The sequence below is a fragment of the Elephantulus edwardii genome, unplaced genomic scaffold (assembly GCF_000299155.1).
Source record: "Elephantulus edwardii isolate Elephantulus edwardi_28Jun2011 unplaced genomic scaffold, EleEdw1.0 scaffold00097, whole genome shotgun sequence".
Lineage (NCBI taxonomy): Eukaryota > Metazoa > Chordata > Mammalia > Macroscelidea > Macroscelididae > Elephantulus > Elephantulus edwardii.
Window position 1 is genome coordinate 1,802,684 of NW_006399847.1, and position 20,447 is coordinate 1,823,130.

The following is a 20,447-nucleotide window of genomic DNA, read 5'->3' on the forward strand; positions in this document are numbered from 1 at the left end:
GAGGGCAGCCTACCCTGGGCAGAGGGCCACGACGGTTGAAGTAGTCTTTTTTTTAAAAAGAAGAAGAAAAGGTGTGTGTGTGTGTGTGTGTGTGTGCGCGCGCGCGCGCCGTCAAATTGGATCTGACTGGTACAGGAGACTGCACCTCCTTCTCCAGCAGAGCATGAAGTAGAGTCTGGGTTTTTTTCCCCCCTCAGGTGCCTGTCGGGGCTTGGGTTTCAGCTGTCCACACCACAGCAGTGGGCAACGAGCTTAAAGCCCCTGATGGCTCTGGGCGCTGACTCTCACCAGTGGCTATGGATGAAGTCACAGGCGATTTTCAGCCAGCGCCGGTGTCAGCAGTGCTTTTATCAGCTGCCTTCTGTGTTCGTTCTTTTGCATAGATCTTTTTTTCCCTTTACATTTTTTTTTTTTAACTTATTCATTTCAATGAAAATTTACAGAGACTTTGGATTTCCATTCATTCATTGTTGCACTTTTCTCCCCTCCTAACCCTCCCCCCTAGTACACTAGCCTCTTGGAAAAGTAAAAGAAAAATTCTTTCATTGTTTTACAATCCCGCCCGCCCCCAGTCTACTTCACTATACAGCCTTCGCTCTGGACTCCTGTCTTGACAAAAATACCTAATAACATATCCCTCTTAAACAGTTTTCTCCCTCATCTGTTTCAATGTTTTATACATTATTGAACCCATATCTTAGTCTCCCCTCAACCCTGAGGTCAGGCCCATTTTAAAACAGTGGCACCATGCCGTATTTGTCCTTTTGTGACTGAGATACTTCACTTAGCATAATGTCCTCCACAGTCACCCATTTTGAATAATATTGCATGAGTTCCTTGTTTGTCAATGCAGCATAGTATTCCATTGTGTGACTATATCACAGCTTCTCTATCCATTCGTTTTTTGATGAGCACTTAGGTTGTTTCCAACTCCTTGCTGTTGTGAACAAAGAGATCTGTTTATTTCTTTTAAAATATTACTAATCAAAAATTATTTGGAGACAGATATTTTAAGGCTTTTGACCATTATTGTCAGTTGCTCTTCAGCATATGTTCCTGCCAGAAAAATGTGCTCATCCATAGAATTATTACTAATGTTAGATATTAATGGGGTTTCCACATTCTACTTATCTTTCATGTACTTTAAAATACTTTATTAAAGGTTGAACATTTTTCAAGAATTAAAAAGTTCTGTTTTTAAAAATGTGTTTTAAGCATACTAATATGCTCTTACATGTAAGTTTTTATTAGAAACTGCTAGTTCTGTTGTTCATATTCCTTAGGTTAAGACAGTGACTTCAGTTATCCCCCAGCAACTGTTATCTTGAATATAAAGTCCCTGTTATACTTAGGAATTTCCTTTAACCACTAGAGGTCCCTCATGTCACACTGAAGTAGTCTTAACTCCCAAATCCCAATTCCAGGTTTTTTATTTTTGACAGTGAGGTTAATGTGAACATTAGGAAAGTGTAGAGAACAGTAGCCTAGAATACAGTTAAAAGGCATTAAAAGCTGCACACTTTGGGGTATGAAAGACCTTAAAGAAGACACTAAGGAAAATATTTTAATATATATTTCATTGCATTAAAAAGCAAACATTTATATCATAATTACGTGCTATGCATCAGAGAGTTGGACAAGGAATAGGGATGATAGAAAAAGAATTGATGCCTTTGAGCTGTGGTGCTAGAGAAGAGTGTTGAATATACCGTGGACTGCTAGGAGAAGAAACAGGTTTGACCTGGAGAGGGTGAAGCCAGAATGCTCTGGAATCAAAGATTCTGAAACTTCATCTGACATACTTTGGGCATGTTGCAAGGAGGGACTGGTCTTTAGAGACCTGGGACATCATGTTTGGCACAGTGGAGGGACGAAACAGGAGAGGAAGACCTTCGATAAGATGGATCGATTCTGTGACAGGAGTGGTGGGAATGAGTGCATTTGGGATGGCTAGATTGGCACAGGATAGAACAGCATTCAGGGGTCTTGTACATAGGGTCACTGTGAGTCGCAAGCAACTCGATGGCACATAACAACAACAACAACAACAACTGTAAAGTTACATATAAGAAACATATACCTAAGAGCAGAATTGAAATATCAGTGACTGTGTGTTAATAATTGTTAAGAGATGAGTACTGCACGCTTAAGATTTTATAATAGAGAATGCGATAAACTGGAAACGTTGCAATATGAGTAGTTAAGTAATAGGAAAGAAAATACAAGTGACCAATATACACAATAAACATGATCTCAAAAAGAAAACTTGATGCTTTTGAGCTGTAATTTATTGAGAAGTTTAGTTTACTAGAGAAGTTTACTAAATACCCCGTGGATTGCCAAAAGAACAAACAGCTATTTCTTGGAGAAGGTATAGCCAGAACATGCCTTAGATGCAAGGATGGCAAAGCTTCATCTTACATTGGGCATGTTGCTACAAGGAGCCGTTCCTTGGAAAGGGACATCTTGCTTGGAAAAGTGGAATATCAGCTAAAGAGAAGAAGATTCTCAATAAGATGGGTTGACACAGTGCAGCAGTGCACTTGAGTTTGTCAGATGATGAAGATGGCAATAGGGCATGATTCAAAAAGTGTCACTGAACAGTTCTACTTGATGGCACATAACAATGACAATAACAACATCAGTTGGAGGCACTTTAGTAAAAACAACAATGACTTGTTCTTTCCTGTGTTTTATTTAGTTCATCTTTTTTGTGTATGCATGCCAAAGTGTATCTATAAAGGTATATGATTGATAGTAAGAGTTAGCCCAGCATCAAGGAAATAAGTCACATTCATATTAGCGGATAAATATGACTTCTGAAAAGAAATTTGATACTGCCTATTAAAAATAAGCTACATAGTCATTATATTTCTCATTACACATAGTTGAAAACACATTTACAAAGAATTGTTCAAGGATTTATTACTGTCTTGATTGATTAATACATTCAATGTTGAAAGCAAGTTGTTGGACTATAAAGGTATACTTTTTAAATGTTAGAAATATTTCATGTATGTATTTACATTCTTCAGAATAATTTTAAAACTAAAATTAGGAATTGCTTAAGTAGGAGCTTTTCTTTGGGAAGAATTGTTAGCTACAATTTACAATTTTATTTATAGTATCAATAATTTAAAATTTTTCCGCTTTTCTATTTTTAAATTATATCATTATATCCTAAAAAATTAAAGATAACTAGGATCTATTGTTTCTCGTAATACTGTGAATAATAAAATAATTGAGGATACTAGTATTTATGTTTGTATTATTTACTAGGTAGGTGTGATGCTTTTATGCTAAAGTATATCAAGTTTTTTTTGTGTGTTAATGAAGAAAATACAGTTCTTGAAAAATAAATTTGTAGAGCCTTTCAGTACATCTTGCTCTGTCACCAGGGACATGGTGGGTCTACTCCCATAGCAACAAGTGTAACTTAAAACTCAGCAGTGGGCTTTGAGTATTTCTTTGTGATTTGTTTTATAACTACCACACCTTCAGCTATTTCACACTGCTCCAATTTGAAGGTGGAGAAACAGGAGATTTTTGTACCATTGGAAGACCTAAGTAGCCATTAATATTTTTGGTTCCATGGAAAAAGACACTTTCTTGTAATTTGGGATTACATACTTTTTTTTGCACAAACTGAGCATAAATTTACATGAGTATTTGGCATTCAGAATAAAAGGTAAAAAAGTTTTTATGATTTGGGGTAGTAGGGACATTTTAATGAATTTTTTTTTTCATTTTAATGAATTTTTAATGAATCTTAAAGTTAATTACTTGGCTTTTCAAATTTATTAAAAAATAGAGCATAATGAAATAGATAAGATTTTCACATGGAAAAATATCTTATTTTCCTTTTAATTTCTTTCCTTTTTGTTTCACTCTTTGTATAGAGCCTAGTGCTGGCAGAAAATAGTCCTGGAAAGGATAGCACTGAATATTTTATTGTATTTGAACCTCAGCTACCAGCTTTATCAAGAACTTTAGAACCATATATCCTACCATTTATGTTTTACAATGGTAAGTTTTAAAATAAATTATAAACTCTGCTGTTTTGTTTCTAGATAACCTTATTTTACTTTCTATTGGCATGGTGTTTACTACTCATGTTATGGTAAAGTCACAGGTTTTACATTTTTTAAATTATCTACTTTTTTTCCTTAGATGTTAAGAAACAGCAACAAATGGCAGCACTTACAAAAGAGAAGGACCAATTATCCAAGTCTATTATCATGTATCGAAGTTTATTTGAAGCCAGCAAACAGCTTGTTGATGAAATGAAATGTAAGTTATTTTTTATTCAAAGACAATAAAAAGATAGTACATGTTAGATGCTACAGCAGACTTACACAAATATTTAATAGCTGTTCTCTATTTTTTATTTAGTAATTTTAAAGATGACATTCTTTCATGTTAAACAAACTTTTATCTTGCTTACCCACAAAAATTTCCTGTTAGAAATCTGAATCTGAAATACTAAAGGCTTTCAGCATCACAATATTTGTTTCTAACTCTAGATTCTGATGAAAGCATCTGAGTGAAAGTATCACTAAGGAAGGGGTGTGTAATCTAATTTTATATTGGGTCATAGGGTGTGTGTATTCTACTTCAAACATGCCACAGTGATACACAGCTCAGTGCTAAAGACAGAACTAAAGTTCCATCGTGCTGAACAAAAGTATGTAGTACACATAATGATTTTCTGCAGTTTTAAATAATGCTGATAGTTAGCACAAAGCATTTACTGAATTGTGCTCTCTCTCCATTTGTCAGTTTTTCACTTTATAACAACTGTAAAGCTTTTAGTCACTTCATCAGTATATGAAGTTCTCCTTTTACTTCATCTGTCCAACTCAAGGACAGATAGCAGATAATTGGAGCTAAATAGTATCATGAAATATCATTTGAACAATACTAAATATGGGTGGATTGGGGTTAAATGATTTAGCCAAGGTTATTCATAGTGCAGTATAATAAAATTTAGAATACTCTATAGCTGTGTTATATTTTGCTCCTCATTTTTGTGTATTTGAATTAAATCTTAAATTTCAGGTTTTTTTTACTTTACTTTTTAATTTCTAACATAGTGAACTATCATTTTATCATCAACATATAGAGAAAAATAGAAATAAAAATTAAATATTTACCATCCAAAGTTGAAGATTGAGTTTTGCTTTGTTTTGTTCTTTTAGGCCAAGTTGAAGAAGCAAAATTAAAAGAAGCTCAGCTACGGAATGAGCTAAAAACACATAATATTGACATTCCTGCAACACAACAGGTACAGTTTCTAGCATATATGCTGCAGTTTCTTTCTTTTTTTTTTTTTAATTTAGGTTGTTTTTCATTTCAATGAACATCTACAGAGATTTTGGAATTCCATTCATTCATTGTTGCACCCTTCTCCCCGCACAAATCCCTCCCCCCCTTTTGCTCCTCTCCTTGAAAAGCAAAAGAAAACACTGCAGTTTCTTAATGCAATTCCAGTCAGTAAGTTTGGTGTTTTAAAATAATTCATGTTTTCTTAAAATTAAGGACACTGTGATTTTGAGTGCTAAGTCAGAAGTGGGTTATTTATAGTCCTGTCATTTATAGACAGTAAAAATGGCTAACAGAACGATAGACTGTTTTTAAAAAAATTTGTTTGTACTTTTTTATGTAATGACACGAAATTTGAAGTTAATAATACAATTAATGAAGTCAATAATAATTGAAAAGGAGGCTGCAAAAAGTAGTAACTAGTATGTGATGGCAAAGAAGAGAATAAAACAAAAAGCTGTATATTTCTTAACCAAGATGAAACATTTGATAAGGTGAAAGCTTTAAATTAATATAAACTCTGGTCTTTTAAAGACTGCCTTTGATAACTTTAGTTCTGGGGATGTAGTGTTGTGCTGCCATTATAGGTTAGAAGTTCAGATCTACCAGCTACAACTTAGAAAGCCAAGTGGAGGGTCTCTCTGAGTGGGGATCAGGTCAACAGCAGCAAGCTATCATTAACTTGCTGGTTTTGTTTCCCAAATTACTGATTTTTCTTAGCTGCCATTATAGATTGCCTGTCTAGTGGAAGAATAATTGATCTTATGATTGATTTTTCTTTCTAAATTACAGATGACACATATTGAAGCACATTTGAAAAAAAAACTAGCCGAACAGGACGAGCTAAAGAAAAGGCCTCGGAGATTGTGTACTCTTCCAAACTATACCAAAGGCAGTGCAGATGTTTTGGGAAAGGTTTGTAACTAAACTTTTCAAGAAAACATATATTTTGCTGTTAAGTTTTTGTTTGTAGAGCCTGCATTGCTTAAAAAAAAAAAAAGCATTAAAATACTAGTTTGGCCAGAGTTAAAATTGAAATCCATAATTTCTGAAACTGTTCTTATCATTGAAGCAGTCTCAGAAATTGAATTAATGTGCATTAATTCAAGGTTCATTCTTTGAGTTGTTTTCTGTCATAGGATTTGTAGGTAGCCGAGACCTTAAGTGAAGACAGAAGAGAAAGATTAGAATTTTTCTGAATTTTAAGAGTATTTTGTTAGAGAAGAATTTTGAGATATTCCTAGAACTTTAAAAGAAAAAAAATTAAGAAATTTTATATATACAAGGGGAAAATGACATTCTTCCTTTTGCCCCTTTCTAGAAAGTGTTGCTTTTCGTTAAAAGGGTTATGTATGTATTTTTATCCTATTGTCATTCAGTTATAACTATTTTATTTTGTCTTCTCCTCGTTCAGAAAACCTATTTGTAACTACTAGTAAATTTTTTACCCTATTATTTCTTTTTACCTACCAATTTTACCTTTTGCTTTTTCCCCTGATATGTTAGTTTTTAAATGTGTTAAGAGTTCATGGTACATAGTCTTTATTTTCTGCTTTTATTCCTTTTTAAAGTTGAGGAAATGGAAACTAAGATTCAGAAGAATTAAATAACTAGTTCAAGAGTACACAGCTAGTAAATGGCAGAGCCAGGTTCTAGTCCTTGGTCTTCTGACTGCAGAGTCTCTGCTCTTAATCCTTGTGTTTTAAGAGCACGTTGTTTTACTTCCCCAAGCACTACAACATTTATCACGTTTCTACTTTTTAATGGTTGTAAAACACACTCAATTTGACTTTTCTTGTTCCATCATAAGTATGCAAGATGATGTTGTACTGTGCTGTCAAATCACTTGCAACTCATAGCAAAGCCTACCCTGTCCTGAACCAGTCTCACTGACTCTGACACACCTATTCTCATTGTCCCCGTTACTGTTTTAGTCCATCTTACCCGGGGGTCTTCCTCTCTTTCCCTGTTCCTGCACCTTTTTCAAGCATGATGTCAGTTTCTCCTGTTTTCATCCCCAAAGTATGTAAGACAGAGCTTCAAAATCCTAACCTCCAGGGAGACAGACTTGTTTTCTTTGCAGTCCATGGTATGTTCAAGACTCTTCTCCAGCACCACACTCAAAGGCATCAATTCTTCTATCTCTGTAGACATTATCCACCTCTCTGATGCACAGCAAGTAACTGCGAAGACCGTGTACTGGATCAGGCACACCTTAGGCTCTAGACTGACATCGTTGATTCTCATGCAAGAAGGGAAAAACTTTTTCTTTCCCCCATATCAGCTGAGGAAAAGTTGACCAAAATAAATAATCCTTTGGCTTCTAAAGGGGCAAAACCAAAAAAAATTCCACTTCCCCTCCAAAAAATCAGTATCTAGGAGCAGGACAACAAACTAATAAAAAAATGATTGAGTATTATGGTTAGCACAGCAGTCCAGAATTAAGGTTGCATAGAGAAGTATACTCAGTGCTGGGGAGGGGGTAGGGATGTGGGGGTATTGTATACCAATGAAGGAGTGGTTTGGTTTTTTTTTTCTTTTCAAAGAGAGGTGTGAACTGGTGGAGAGGAGTAGGCAGGGAGAAAAGTGCAGCAATGAATGAATGGAAATCCAAAATCTCTGTATATGTTTATAAAAATGAAAAAAAAAAATTGTAGAATTAGAAGCATGCAGAATGTCAACAGCTGCAAACTTTTTTTCTTTCCTTTTTTTTTTGCAATTACAGAGTGATACTCAGTTAACAGAATGGTTATTTCTTAAAAGCTGCATCAGACAACTTAAGATGGAAAAAACCCACCATCCTTGTTTATAACTAATAGAGTTAGTAAGAAGTATACCTTAGTTTATGGTTCAGTGTTTTTGTTTGTTTATTGAGGGGTTTGGGTGTTTTCTCCCCCATCCTGCCTTCTTCATTTTCATTTTTGTTAACCCTCCAAACCATTTCTTACCCTCTAAACCATTTCTTAGCATTTTATATTTGTGGCCTTAAATGATTATTGCCCTGTTGTAACTGACTATGTCATTCAGCATAATTTGTTCCACGTTGTGCAGTATTTCACATATCCTTGATTTTTTTTGTATTTTAAAGAAAATTTTTATTTTAATTGTGATTTTTTTTTTAATATTTTTTTTGGTGAGAAACATTTGTATTTAGGATTAGTCAGCTATACTCTGCTTAGATGATCCCAATTTTGTTGGCAACGTCCAAAGCATCATAGTCAGAAGCAAGTCAAACCTTCTTCTCTTCATCAGGCCTGATCAGAGTGTTGACCTTAGCCATATCAATGTCTTAGAGCTTCTTTACATCTTGTTTAATATGGTGCTTATTGGCCTTGACATACACAGTGAACACAAGTGTGTTGTTATCTTCTATCTTCTTCATGGCTGACTCAGTGGTCAGGGGAAATTTGATGATGGCATAGTGGTCAAACTTGTTTCTTTTGGGGGTATTTGGGTGGCCTTCAGAGTCTCATCATCTTAGGCCGCCGGAAGGTGGGTGGCATGCAGATCCTTTTTTTTTTTTTTTTTTTTTTTGGCTGTGGATACCCTTCAGGACTGCCTTCTTGACATTTAGTGCCTTTGCTTTGACTTCAGTTTTGGGAGGGACAGGGGCTTCCTTCTTCGCTTTTGGTGCCATCTTCATGGAAAGCTTTAATTATGATTTTAACAAAAGTTTACAGAAAAGTTAGGTTTTGATTCATTCATTGTTATACTTTTTACCACCTCTCTCTCCTTCCCTCCCTTCACCCTCCCCACTTCACTTTTTTGTTTCTTTTAAATATTCATTGTTGCACAGTTACTTCCCTCTCCCTCATTCCCCCCAATTCTCTTTGAATACCTCTTATTCTGTCTGGGCTGTTGTCAAATGTACAATTCTTAATCATATATTCCTTTTAAACAGTTCTTTCCTTCATCTGTTCAATGATCATTTTCTAGCCACTCTTAAATTGTTCTCCAAATTGTGTCCAATTGTTATGTGAAACTATTTGTTATATGGGAAACCTGCTTTATAACAGTGATGCTGTGCAGTATTTGTCCTTATGTGACTGAAATATTTCACTCAACATTATGTCCTCCAGGGTCACCCATGTTGTGTAATGTTTTACAAGTTCCTTGTTTTTTCAGTGCTGCATAGTATTCCATTGCATGAATATATCATAGTTCATCATTCATCTATCCATTTATTTGTTGATGGGCACTTGGGTTCCTTCCATCTCTTTGCTATCATAAATAATACAGCAATAAGCATGTGGATGGTGGTTAGGGTTTCTTTAGAGTATATTCCCAGTAGTGATATTACTGGTTCAAATGGTATTTCTATTTCCAACTTTTTGAGAAAGCACCAAATTGCCTTCCATAGTGGTTGCACCATTTTACACTCCGACCAGTTTTGCAATCTCTCCACAGTTTTGCGAGCATTTATTGTTTGCTGTTCTGTTGAACTTTTCTATTGTTGCTGGAGCAAGATGATATCTCATAGTTTTTTTATTTACATCTCTCTGATAGTGAGGGATTTTGAGCATTCATGTGTGTGTTTGCCATCTGAATGTTATCTTTGGTGAAGTGTCTATTCATATCCTTGATTGTTTTTTAGTGATACAGAATACCGCATAATGTGAATGTACTAAATTTCTTTATCCATAGTCATTTGAAGGTAGTTTAATTGTATCTAACTATTTGTTATTGCAACTCTTTGCTAAATAATGCTGCAACAAATACAAGGGTGAGTATGTTAGATTGTGATTCTTTGGGACAGTAGTAATAGTTAAGTAGTTCATAGGATCACTATGAGTCATGCACAACTTGACAGCATTTAACAGCATTTAACAGCTGGATCAAATGGTATTTCTTAGGAACTGCTTTCCATTATTGTTGTACCATTGTACATTCCCACCAGCATTTTTTTTTTTCCCCCACCCCTCCCACCAGCATTTTATGAAAGTCTCAGTCTCTCTACATCCTCACCAGCATTTGTGGCTTGATGTCATATTAAATTTAGCTATTTTTGCTTTGTTAGATAATACCTCATTTTTTGTTTTGATTTGTGTCTCTCTTAATAGCAAGTGACCTTGAACATCCTTTCATTTGTTTGATGAAGATCTGTTTGTGACCTCTACCCATTTTGTAACTGAGTTATCTTTTTCTTGTTGCTTTATTGGCATTATCTATAAATTTTGGAGATTAATTTATCTTCTCTAAGTCATTAATAAAAATTCTTTCCCAGTCTGTCAGTTTCTTTGTACTCTTTTGGAGCAGCCTTTTAGTATGCATAAGGATTTAACTTTTAGAAGGTCCTGATCTTCCAGCTTGTCCTCTTTTGCTTGGTATCCATTGTATTGTGTTGATATATTTATGCCATAGGTACAGCTCCTGAATTTGCCCCAGATTTTTTCTTTCATAATCTATCATTTTAGACATTATTCTGATTGAAAGGTCCTTGATCATCTTTCCCCGTTTCTTTATTGTTAAGTTAACCTAAACGTTCTTGCTTTTTTTAGCCATTATAGTTGATTCTCTCTGGTCTCCAGCTGCCTTAACTGCAGATTTGTGATCTTGCAAATCAGTATCAGCTGTGGGTCTAGGATAAGAGAAAGCATGCTTCCCACACTGAACAGCAAGGCTTGTGGTGGCAAGACCCTGGTGAGAGCAAAACCCTGTTGGTGGAGAGATTGTGCCAAGATGTGACCTGAGGTTTCTTATATTTTTTCTGGCCACAGTTAAAGGGTTGACTGTTCTTGCCAGGTGTTTGAAGGAAAAGCTGATTTATAACTGCTCTGAACTGTGCCTTGGGACTGATTGGCTAAAACCTTCTTTGTCTCCCCCATTATCCAACTAACTTGCCTAATAAACCCCATTGTTGGCACTACAACTGAGTCTATAAGTCAGCAACAAATAAACGAATTTCTTAACCTTCTGGTGGGATTTTACCAGCATCATGGAGTTGGGCTATACGGGATCTTTATCTGCTTTCTGCTCTGGGGCAGTGAGGGGCTTTCCTATTCTTACTCCCTCTGGCTCTTTCAGAGAGATACTCAAGGCTCTGGGCCTGTATGCCTGTTTTCTTATCACAGTTCTCTTTGTTACTGTGAAAAACCTGATTTTTGTGTATTGATCTTGAACCATGCTACTTTGCTGAAGGTGACAATGAGATACATTAATTTTCTTATTGAATCTTTAGGATTTTTCTAGTTGCTGGGATTTCCATGTAGGAAAGCCATGAATTTAGAGCCATTCAAGTTCTAATATCAGATACAAAATGGTGAGGGTCTGCAGAACATTGCCATTCACCCAGGGATGGCAGAGCAGGGGAAGGCACTAGTCTGTGAAGAGTACAGGGGACAAGAGGAAATGTCACGCTTTTCCCATCAGCAGGTCTTTGACCTGGGATCTGCTGCTGCTGCTGACTCTGGCTTTCACAGCGTGAAATCGCTATGCTGTATGAAATCGCTATGCTGTTCCATTCATGGTTCTGTGTTCCATCTCTCTTCATTCTGTGTTTTTCTTCATTTCTTCCTTTTTGATCTCAGCATTCTGAGATTATATTTGTTTTCTAATGTCTTTGGTGTTGGAGACTGAACCAACATCTTTCTATTTTATCATACTACTTGGAAGTTCTGTAAGAGTTCTTAGACTCCAAATTCACTCTGTAACATCATAAATTGGAAGCAAGATACCAGTACAATATTTTACAATATTATTCCTTAGGACCAGCTTCTATGAAAATATATAGGTATTTCTAGATTGTCTGATTTCAGCAATAACATTAACACTGATTCAGCCAATAAAAACAGTTCTTGTACATTATGTTACATTTTACCAGAATACAAATTAAATGTTAACAGGAGAGATTTTTTTTTTAATTTTATTTTATTATTTTGTGTGTGTGTATCGTCAAATTGGATCTGACTGGTACAGGAGGAGATTGTCCCTCCTTCCCCAGCAAAGCATCTGGTGGATTCAAACCGCGTGCCTTTGGGATTGCAGTGCAGCTTCTTGCCACTGCTAGGCCACCAGAGCTCCCTTAACAGGAGAGATATTTTAAGAATTCTTGTTCAGATATTTATTACCATACACTTGAAATTTTAAGGAAAGGAAAAAACTTGCCTCCTTTCACCTGCAAAAGAAAATTGTCTTTTTGCAGTTATTCTTTCCAGCTTCTTTCAGGGTTGGTGTATGACTGAGAAAAACTGGATAAATTATGTATACTGCATTGAAACAGATGAGGGAGAGAAGAATTTAAAAGCGATATATGATCGGGTATTATATTTATCACCAGAGTCTAGAATTTAGGGTGCATAGTGGAGTGTACCTGGGGCGGTAGGAGGGGTGTGGGGGGATTGTACACCAAAGAAAGAATTTTACTTTTTCAAAGAGAGGAGCAAACTGGTGGGGGGAGGGCTGGGCAGGGAGAAAAGTGCAACAATGAATGAATGGAAATCCAAAATCTCTAAATGTTCATTAAAATTATTAAAATTGTTTTTTAAATTATTTAATGATGAATGCCTCTAACTGAGGTCAAGTACTTCTAAATAGGTGATTGGTGGTTTACCCTAAACTCCAGAAACATGTCCTGTATGCTGAATAAACTTACTTGTGGCATTTTGAAAGAAATACTTTAGTATTGGAATAAAATCGCTTTTTAGAATGCTGTAAAACTGTGTATTCAGTTCAATCTAAAAACATTTGTGTGTATACTTTAGTATTTTATCAGTTAAGTCACATCCCAGATTTAGAGATATTAGAATGTAGGATGTACATATTTAATTCACAGATAAAATTCCACATGTTCTTGTGTATTTGCAGATTTACCAGAATGTATAATCTGTGAAACATTTTTCCCAAAGTTCATGGTTGAATATTTTAAAGCCTGAAATTTTTTATATTTTGAGATTATTTTATTCCCTCTCCCTTATTAATTTTCCCAGTCTTTCAGAAGATAGTTTTTCTCTGTTCAGTCTTTTTTAAGACAGCACATAACAACAGCAAACAACATGTCAAAATTTAATATATTTGAAATATTTTTGCTCCTTTTTTTTAATGGGTTATAGATTGCACATCTGGCACAAATTGAAGATGATAGAGCTGCGGTGGTCATTTCCTGGCATTTGGCAAGTGACATGGATTGTGTGGTCACCCTGACCACAGATGCCGCACGTCGCATATATGACGAAACCCAAGGGCGTCAACAGGTGTTGCCCCTTGATTCCATTTATAAAAAGACTCTTCCAGATTGGAAAAGGTTAGAAAACCATTATAGTAATGATTTTCCTGAACCACTGTGAAAGCCCTGAATTTAAAACGTCTATCTCTAATGTACAAATCACTTCAGATCTGTGAAGTGATTCCAATTACCTAAAGTATTTTTGTCTCTGTCCTAAATAAGCATACTTTATTAATATTGATAGTGCAGTATGTTTGTTTATATTTGATGGCCTTGTTTTATTCATAAATTGTTACTTGGATATGAGACATAGCACGCTCACGTATAAACCCAAAGTATAACTTTGACTAATAGTACTACTATTATTAATTAAATGGTATTTTACTGACATGGGCATTGAAAAAATAATTTACACATATTAATTGGATCCTCACTATTTTCTAAGAATTTTTCCTAAGAATTGTGTTGAATGAAGGTAAGTGCTGATTTTGTACTTAAGAAACCTAATTTACAACTTGAGTATAAATAACATTAAACAAGTTAAAATGTGTTCCATTTAAAAGAAATAATGAAAAAAGTGCTTTAAGAACTCTGAGACAGGAACAATTGTAAATTTAAGGTAATGAAGGAATAGTGGAATGAAGGACAGTTTCATTGTAAAGATAATCACTGATTTGGATCTTGAAATCTTCAGGGAATGGATTAAGGGTGTTTCAAGTAAACAGAACAGCCTGAAGAGAAGAGGTGATTAGATGTATTTAGAGAGTAGGAGGTAGTTTAATTTGTCGGTAGTACATACATTTATAAGAGAATTATTAAAAATAAAGAAAATTTATACTAAATATGAAAATTTATTTATATTTATGCCTAAATTTGTGTTGGATCACTAAACATTTTATGCTGTGCATTAGAAAGGTTCCGATTCCTCGGAACAATGACAAAGGCTCTTGCCACCCTTGAATGACAGACGCCTGCACTCTGGTAGTTGTTGGTCGACATGGAGCTACTTTAAGTCTCAGGGGCCTCTGGGAGCCCTTTAAGAATCTGATAGGAGTTGTAAGTTTTCTGCTTTAATCACAAATAGTGTTCTTCTTGAGGGACAATTCAGTCAGTCTTTCAGGTTTGTGAGTGGCCATCTGAGATACATCTGTTGGTTCCTTGTTGTCAGGAGCAAAAAGAGATTAAAGGAAACAAAAGCCAGGAGCAAGTCCACAGGACTGATAGTCCATGAGATTCACATCCTCCTGTAACCTGGGACTCAGAGAACTAGCACCAGCTCCCAGCTATTCCAACCAGCAACACAGAGATAATAAGTCCCACATATGAAGGGAGAAAAATGTAGAACAAAACCTAGATTCCTTTTAAAAAGCCAGAATTACCTGGGCCATTGTTGTTGTTAGGTGCAGTGGAATTCAAGTTTTCAGAGGCAGTAAATTACACAAAAGCAGATTGCCTGTCTTTCTCTCATGGAGCATGTAAACCTTTGGGTTAGCAACACAATGTCTTAGCACTGCATCATCAGAACTCTTTACTGGGCTGTAGAAACAAGTGGAACCCCCTAAGAAAATACCCTTTGAACTTGGTAATAAGGCCATCTCAGAGGTCATCTTCCAGCCAAATTATAGGCTATATAATATATATGATAAAGTGTTCTCCATGAATTTTATCATTAGTCTCCCCACCTGGGGCAGCTTTAGAGGCTGTTTTTCTCATTGTCAGACTAAGCTAGTTAATTAGTTATATTGTACTGATTATAAAGATTAATTTAGTACCGTTTGTACAGACCAAAACCAAGTAGATATTTCTATTAGTAGTGTTCTTTTTTTCATTTTAAGAGCATTATAGCTGATCATTTAAGAGCAGTTAAGGAATCAGTATGATAAAATAATACACAATATTGTCACATTTTTCAGATATATTTTCAAGCATGAAGATTACATTTGTTTCTTAAAATACCTTTAACATTCTCTTTCTTTCCATTTATAATACTTTTAATATTCTCTTTCCATTAAGGCCTCTACCTCATTTACGAAATGGAAAATTATATTTTAAACCCATTGGAGATCCAATTTTTGCCCGGGACTTACTAACATTTCCAGATAACATAGAACATTGTGAAACAGGTACAGGCTGTTTACTGTACAAATACTATATTGTGATACACATCTATAATGATTATGAAAATTTTTATTTATAAGTGATAGATTTACTGTAACTTAATTCTAGTTTTTCTTGAGTAAAGGAAAAAGTATTGGATACAATTATAATGAATGTTAATATTTGTTTGAAGAAAGATAAATAATATTATCATGTGACCAAAGAAGATTTCATAATTTTAAAAATTCATGTGTTGTCATTTGTTGACTTTTTCCAGTATTTGGTATGCTGTTAGGAGACACTATTCTTTTGGATAATTTGGATGCTGCCAATCATTATAGAAAAGAGGTATGTTTGTGCGTATTTTTTTTTTACTTGTGGCTTACAATTTTAAAATACTAATATTAGAACCCATTGTAGAAATCATTCTGTTGATACACAAATTACTAAGTAGGTATGTTAAAACCCATTAAATCCTACAAATCCGTTAAGTAACATAGACTGTATACATGAATGAATGAAAATGAGAAGTATTTTTAGACCAAATGTTGTATAAGACTCCAAATTGGTATCTTTTCCCCCCACAAATAATAATTTTTATTTGTAATTATTAAAATCTGAATTTTAAACAGGTTCTTGATTGGTGGCTCATAGCCATCAGCTCGTTTACCTTTAGCACCTGTCTCATCTCCAGTAGCTTTTCCAGAGCTACCTACCACCTTCACCATGAAGCTCCTAGAGTTTGCCCAATTCATACTTGGGCTTCTTGAGCATTTTTACTTTGCAAACAAACACATCCATCATGGAGAGGATAAATAGACTGGCAAGGCTTTTCTATGTATTTCCCAGTGCTGTCTGGAATCAATTTATTGACCACCTCTTTCAAATCATTTCTCTGCACCTCTCGGGTCATGATTTCCATCATTTTCTTCTGGATTTGGAGGACCTTTTGGTGTGGAGCATAAGATGTCTTCCGAATTTGATTGTTGGTGTTTTGTTTTGTTTGTTTTTTTTTTAAACCAACACAAAATAGATGAAATAAATAACCATCGGTAGTTTTGACATCAATGTGAGCTTCAGTCATGGTATGCCATTTTTTGACCATGGAGCACATTTTGTCCCATGTAAGATCCATGCCATGGAAGTTGGTGAGGCAGTTTTTGCCTTGGACATCCTCAGCTTGAAATTAAAATTGAATTTTCTAAATGCAACTTCATCGTTTTGCAAATCCGCAAGGCTCAATTCATAAACACAATCCTTGGGTCCATCAGGTGCAAATTTGGTTCCTTGAGTCCTTGTGACTAATGTCTTCCCAGTATGTCTTATATTGAACATTGCTGGCACCTTTACTTCACTTTACTTCATACCAATCTTTCTTAGAAAAATGGATCAGCCACTTTCTTCTTGGCTCCTTTTTTGTCACCTTTTGTAAGGCGCTTGTTCTTGCCAACCGCCATGGTGGTGCCAAGAGAACAAAAAGGCCAAATTGGTATCTTCTTATTGATGAGCGCAAATGTAAATTAATCTAGTATAGCATGTTGGATGCCGTTTTGGCAGTAGAAATATTTTAGTTATCTGTTACTACAAATGAAACACTCTAAAAGTTACCAGCTTTAGCCAGGATCAACTAATAATTTCTTTTAGTTCCGAGTTTCTGCAAATGGTATGATTCACTGTATGGTAGTGGGGAAGGCTCCCCACTGTCTCCCTTGGGAAGCTCACAGGATGTAGTGGCAGCTGGAAGTACAGTGGAACCAGCCCCAGACTCCAGCAGGGGTTGTGTGCTCAAGTATTACCTCCTCCACCAGGATCAAGGCTTTTCAGATTTTTACACACCTTTTTGTCTACCTAAAAAAATGTCTTAGAGACAGTCTTAAATCTTTTTCCAGCTTTAACAAAGGGGCCTCATTGACTTGAGTTGCACCAAAGGATTATATTTCACAGGTAGTGCATTAGATTTACTTTTGTGCTGAGGCTAACTGTATTTTTAATTTGAGAACATTTTTTCAGCTTAAAAGGTTTGTTATTGTTGTTGTTATGTGCCATTGAGTCTCTTGCAACTCATAGCAACCATATGTACTACAACAGCCCTAAACTCTGTCCGTCCTATGCCAATCTCATTGTCTCCAACACACTCATCCCAATTACCCCAGTCACCGAATCAATTCATCTCCTAGAGGGCCTTCCCCTCCTGCGCCTGCCCTCCCAAGCATGATGTCCTTCTCCAAGGACCAGTCTCTCCTTACAGCATGACCATAGTATGTCAGACGAATCCTCAGAATCCTTGCTTCCAAGGAGCAGCCCGGTTTGACCCTCTCTAGGATGAATCTCTCTTTGTTTTCTTAGCAGTCCATGGTAACCTCAATACTCTTCTCCAGAACCACAGCTCAAAGGCAACAGTTCTTCTATCCTCCCTAGTCATTGTCTAACTCTGACGCATAACAAGTGATTGCAAAGACCATGGCCTGTATCAAACACACCTTAGTCTCCAGAGAGACACCATTGCTCTTCAGTACTTTGGAGAGGTCCCTCACAGCAGACGTTCCCATGGCAATACGTCTTTTCATTTCCTGGCTACTGGTGCCAAGAATGTTGACTGTGGAGCCAAGCAAATTAAAGCTGTGAACAATCTCAATCTCTTCACCATCCATCCTGATGCTGCCAATTGGTCCAGTGGTGAGAATCTTTGTCTTCTTGACATTGAGCCTCAATCCATATTGTAGGCTGCAGTCCTTGACACTCTGCAGCAGGCGCTTCAGGTCCTCCTCAGTTTCAGCAAGCAGGGTTGTGTCATCCGCATAACGCAGATTATTGATAAATTGTCCACCAATCTTGACCCCACATTTCTCCTCATAGAGCCCAGCCTCCCGGATAATCTGTTCTGCATATAGGCTGAAAAGGTATGGAGATAGGATGCATCCCTGGCATACGCCCTTCCCAGTTTTGAACCATGCAGTGTTTCCTTGCTCTGTTCTGACGACTGCCTCTTGGTTCAAGTATATGTTTTACATTAGCACGATCAAGTGTTCTGGGATTCCCATTCTTCTCAGAGTCAGCCACAGTTTGTTATGGTCCACACAGTCAAACACCTTTGCATAATCAATGAAACACAGATAGACATTCCTCTGGTACTCCCTGCTTTCAGACAAGATCCATCTAACATTAGCTACAACATTCCTAGTACCACAACCCCTTCTAAACCAAGGCCTAGACTTATGGCAGTTCTCAGCTGATGTGCTGTTCCAGTTGTTTTTGGATAATCTTCAGCAGAATCATGCTTGCATGTGAAATCAGCTATATTGTTCTGTAGTTTCCGCACTCAGTTGGGTCACCTTTCTTTAGAATGGGAACAAATATAGATCTCTTCCAGTCAGTTGGCCAAGTGGTTGTTCTCTAGAGTTCTTGGCACAACTTGGTGAGCACATCCAGTGCAACATCTGTAAGCTGAAATGTGTCAGTTGGTATACCATCTATTCCTGGAGCCTTATTTTTTGCTGTTTCCTTCAAAGCAACTTGAACTTCTTCTTTCATCATCATAGACTCTTGCTCATATGTTGTTTCATTAAATTCTCTGTGCCTGCCAATTCCTTTTGATACAATGACTCAGTATATTCTTTCCATCTGCTTTTAATACTTCCTAAAAGGTTAGAGATGAAAAATGGTTTTATTTCTCAACTCAGTGAGCCCTATATTAGAAATAATATTATTGAAAATGAATTCATTTCTAATTTAATTTATATTTATTCATATTGACTAGTCACTTAATTGTGCTGTTGGTTAGTGATCTCAGAATTTGTCCTGATTTACTTCTTCTGATGTGAACTTGGGCACAACGACTTTTGGGTTCCAAGAATTTGTACGTGAAATAGTGACATAGGCTGCAGAGCTGTTCAGTCTGAACATACATAGACACATTTAGTTGGTTAAAAAATGGGTAGCTTCGAGTAAATGACGAGTGACGGGGGTGGTAATACTCTCCCATTCTTCATGGCAAGAACAGAAAAGGATTTACCACCATCTTTATACCATCACAAGATACTAAAATAGCTTATTTTAAAATTTTGTACCTATAAATATGCCAAGATGTGTTTAAAAATATTCACTTAAATATTAGAGTTAACTTATAATGGAAAACTTGAGAAAGAGTCTGACTGTCCATCGGTTAGGATTGTTGTTGTTCGACGCTGTTGAGTATGACTCAAAGTGACCCTGTGAACAAGATCTGAATCCTCTTCTATCCTGTACCATCATCACCTGACACACAAGAGCCCATTGCAATAGTCACCATGTCAGTCCACCTAGTTGAGGGTCTTCCTCTACTTCACCAACACTCCACCCTTCCCAACATCATGTCCTTCTCCAAGGAATAGCACCTCTTACTAAGGGTTCAAATCCACACTGTTCCAAAGAAGAATGAACATTCTCTTCCCATGCAATTAACTGCCTTCAAAAACTCTCTTTAAGGTTAGCTAATGGGTCAGTTCCAACTTGACAGTACACAACAATAAGAATATTGAATATTTTGTAGATTGTCCAAAAAAACCCAAATCTGTCTTGGAGAAAATGCGACCAAGGAACTCCTTTAAAGCCAAATATGATGAAACTTCATCATAAATACTTTGGGAATTTTGTCAGGAATCACTAGTCCTTGTTGTTGTTGTTATGTGCCATCGAGTCGCTTGCAACTCACAGCGACCCTATGTACAACAGCCCTAAACTCTGTTCTGCTCTGTTCTGTGCCATTCGCACTGCCTCCAACACACCCATCCCAATTACCCCAGTCACTGAATCAATCCACCTCAGAGAGGGCCTTCCCCTCCTGCGCTGTCCCTTCACCCTTCCAACCATGATGTCCCTCTCCAAGGAC

The 20,447-nt window shown here is 36.3% G+C and overlaps 1 protein-coding gene across 1 annotated transcript in view; it reads left to right on the forward strand.

Annotated features, from left to right (window-relative positions):
- Positions 1-20,447, forward strand: part of SMCHD1 (structural maintenance of chromosomes flexible hinge domain containing 1) — a 166,750-nt gene that overhangs the window by 134,990 nt on the left and 11,313 nt on the right. The window contains exons 38-44 of the mRNA XM_006891422.1: positions 3,900-4,026; positions 4,171-4,290; positions 5,199-5,284; positions 6,115-6,237; positions 13,371-13,561; positions 15,497-15,606; positions 15,858-15,928. Of these exons, the coding sequence (XP_006891484.1) occupies positions 3,900-4,026; positions 4,171-4,290; positions 5,199-5,284; positions 6,115-6,237; positions 13,371-13,561; positions 15,497-15,606; positions 15,858-15,928 (828 nt within the window). The remainder of the gene's footprint in view (positions 1-3,899; positions 4,027-4,170; positions 4,291-5,198; positions 5,285-6,114; positions 6,238-13,370; positions 13,562-15,496; positions 15,607-15,857; positions 15,929-20,447) is intronic.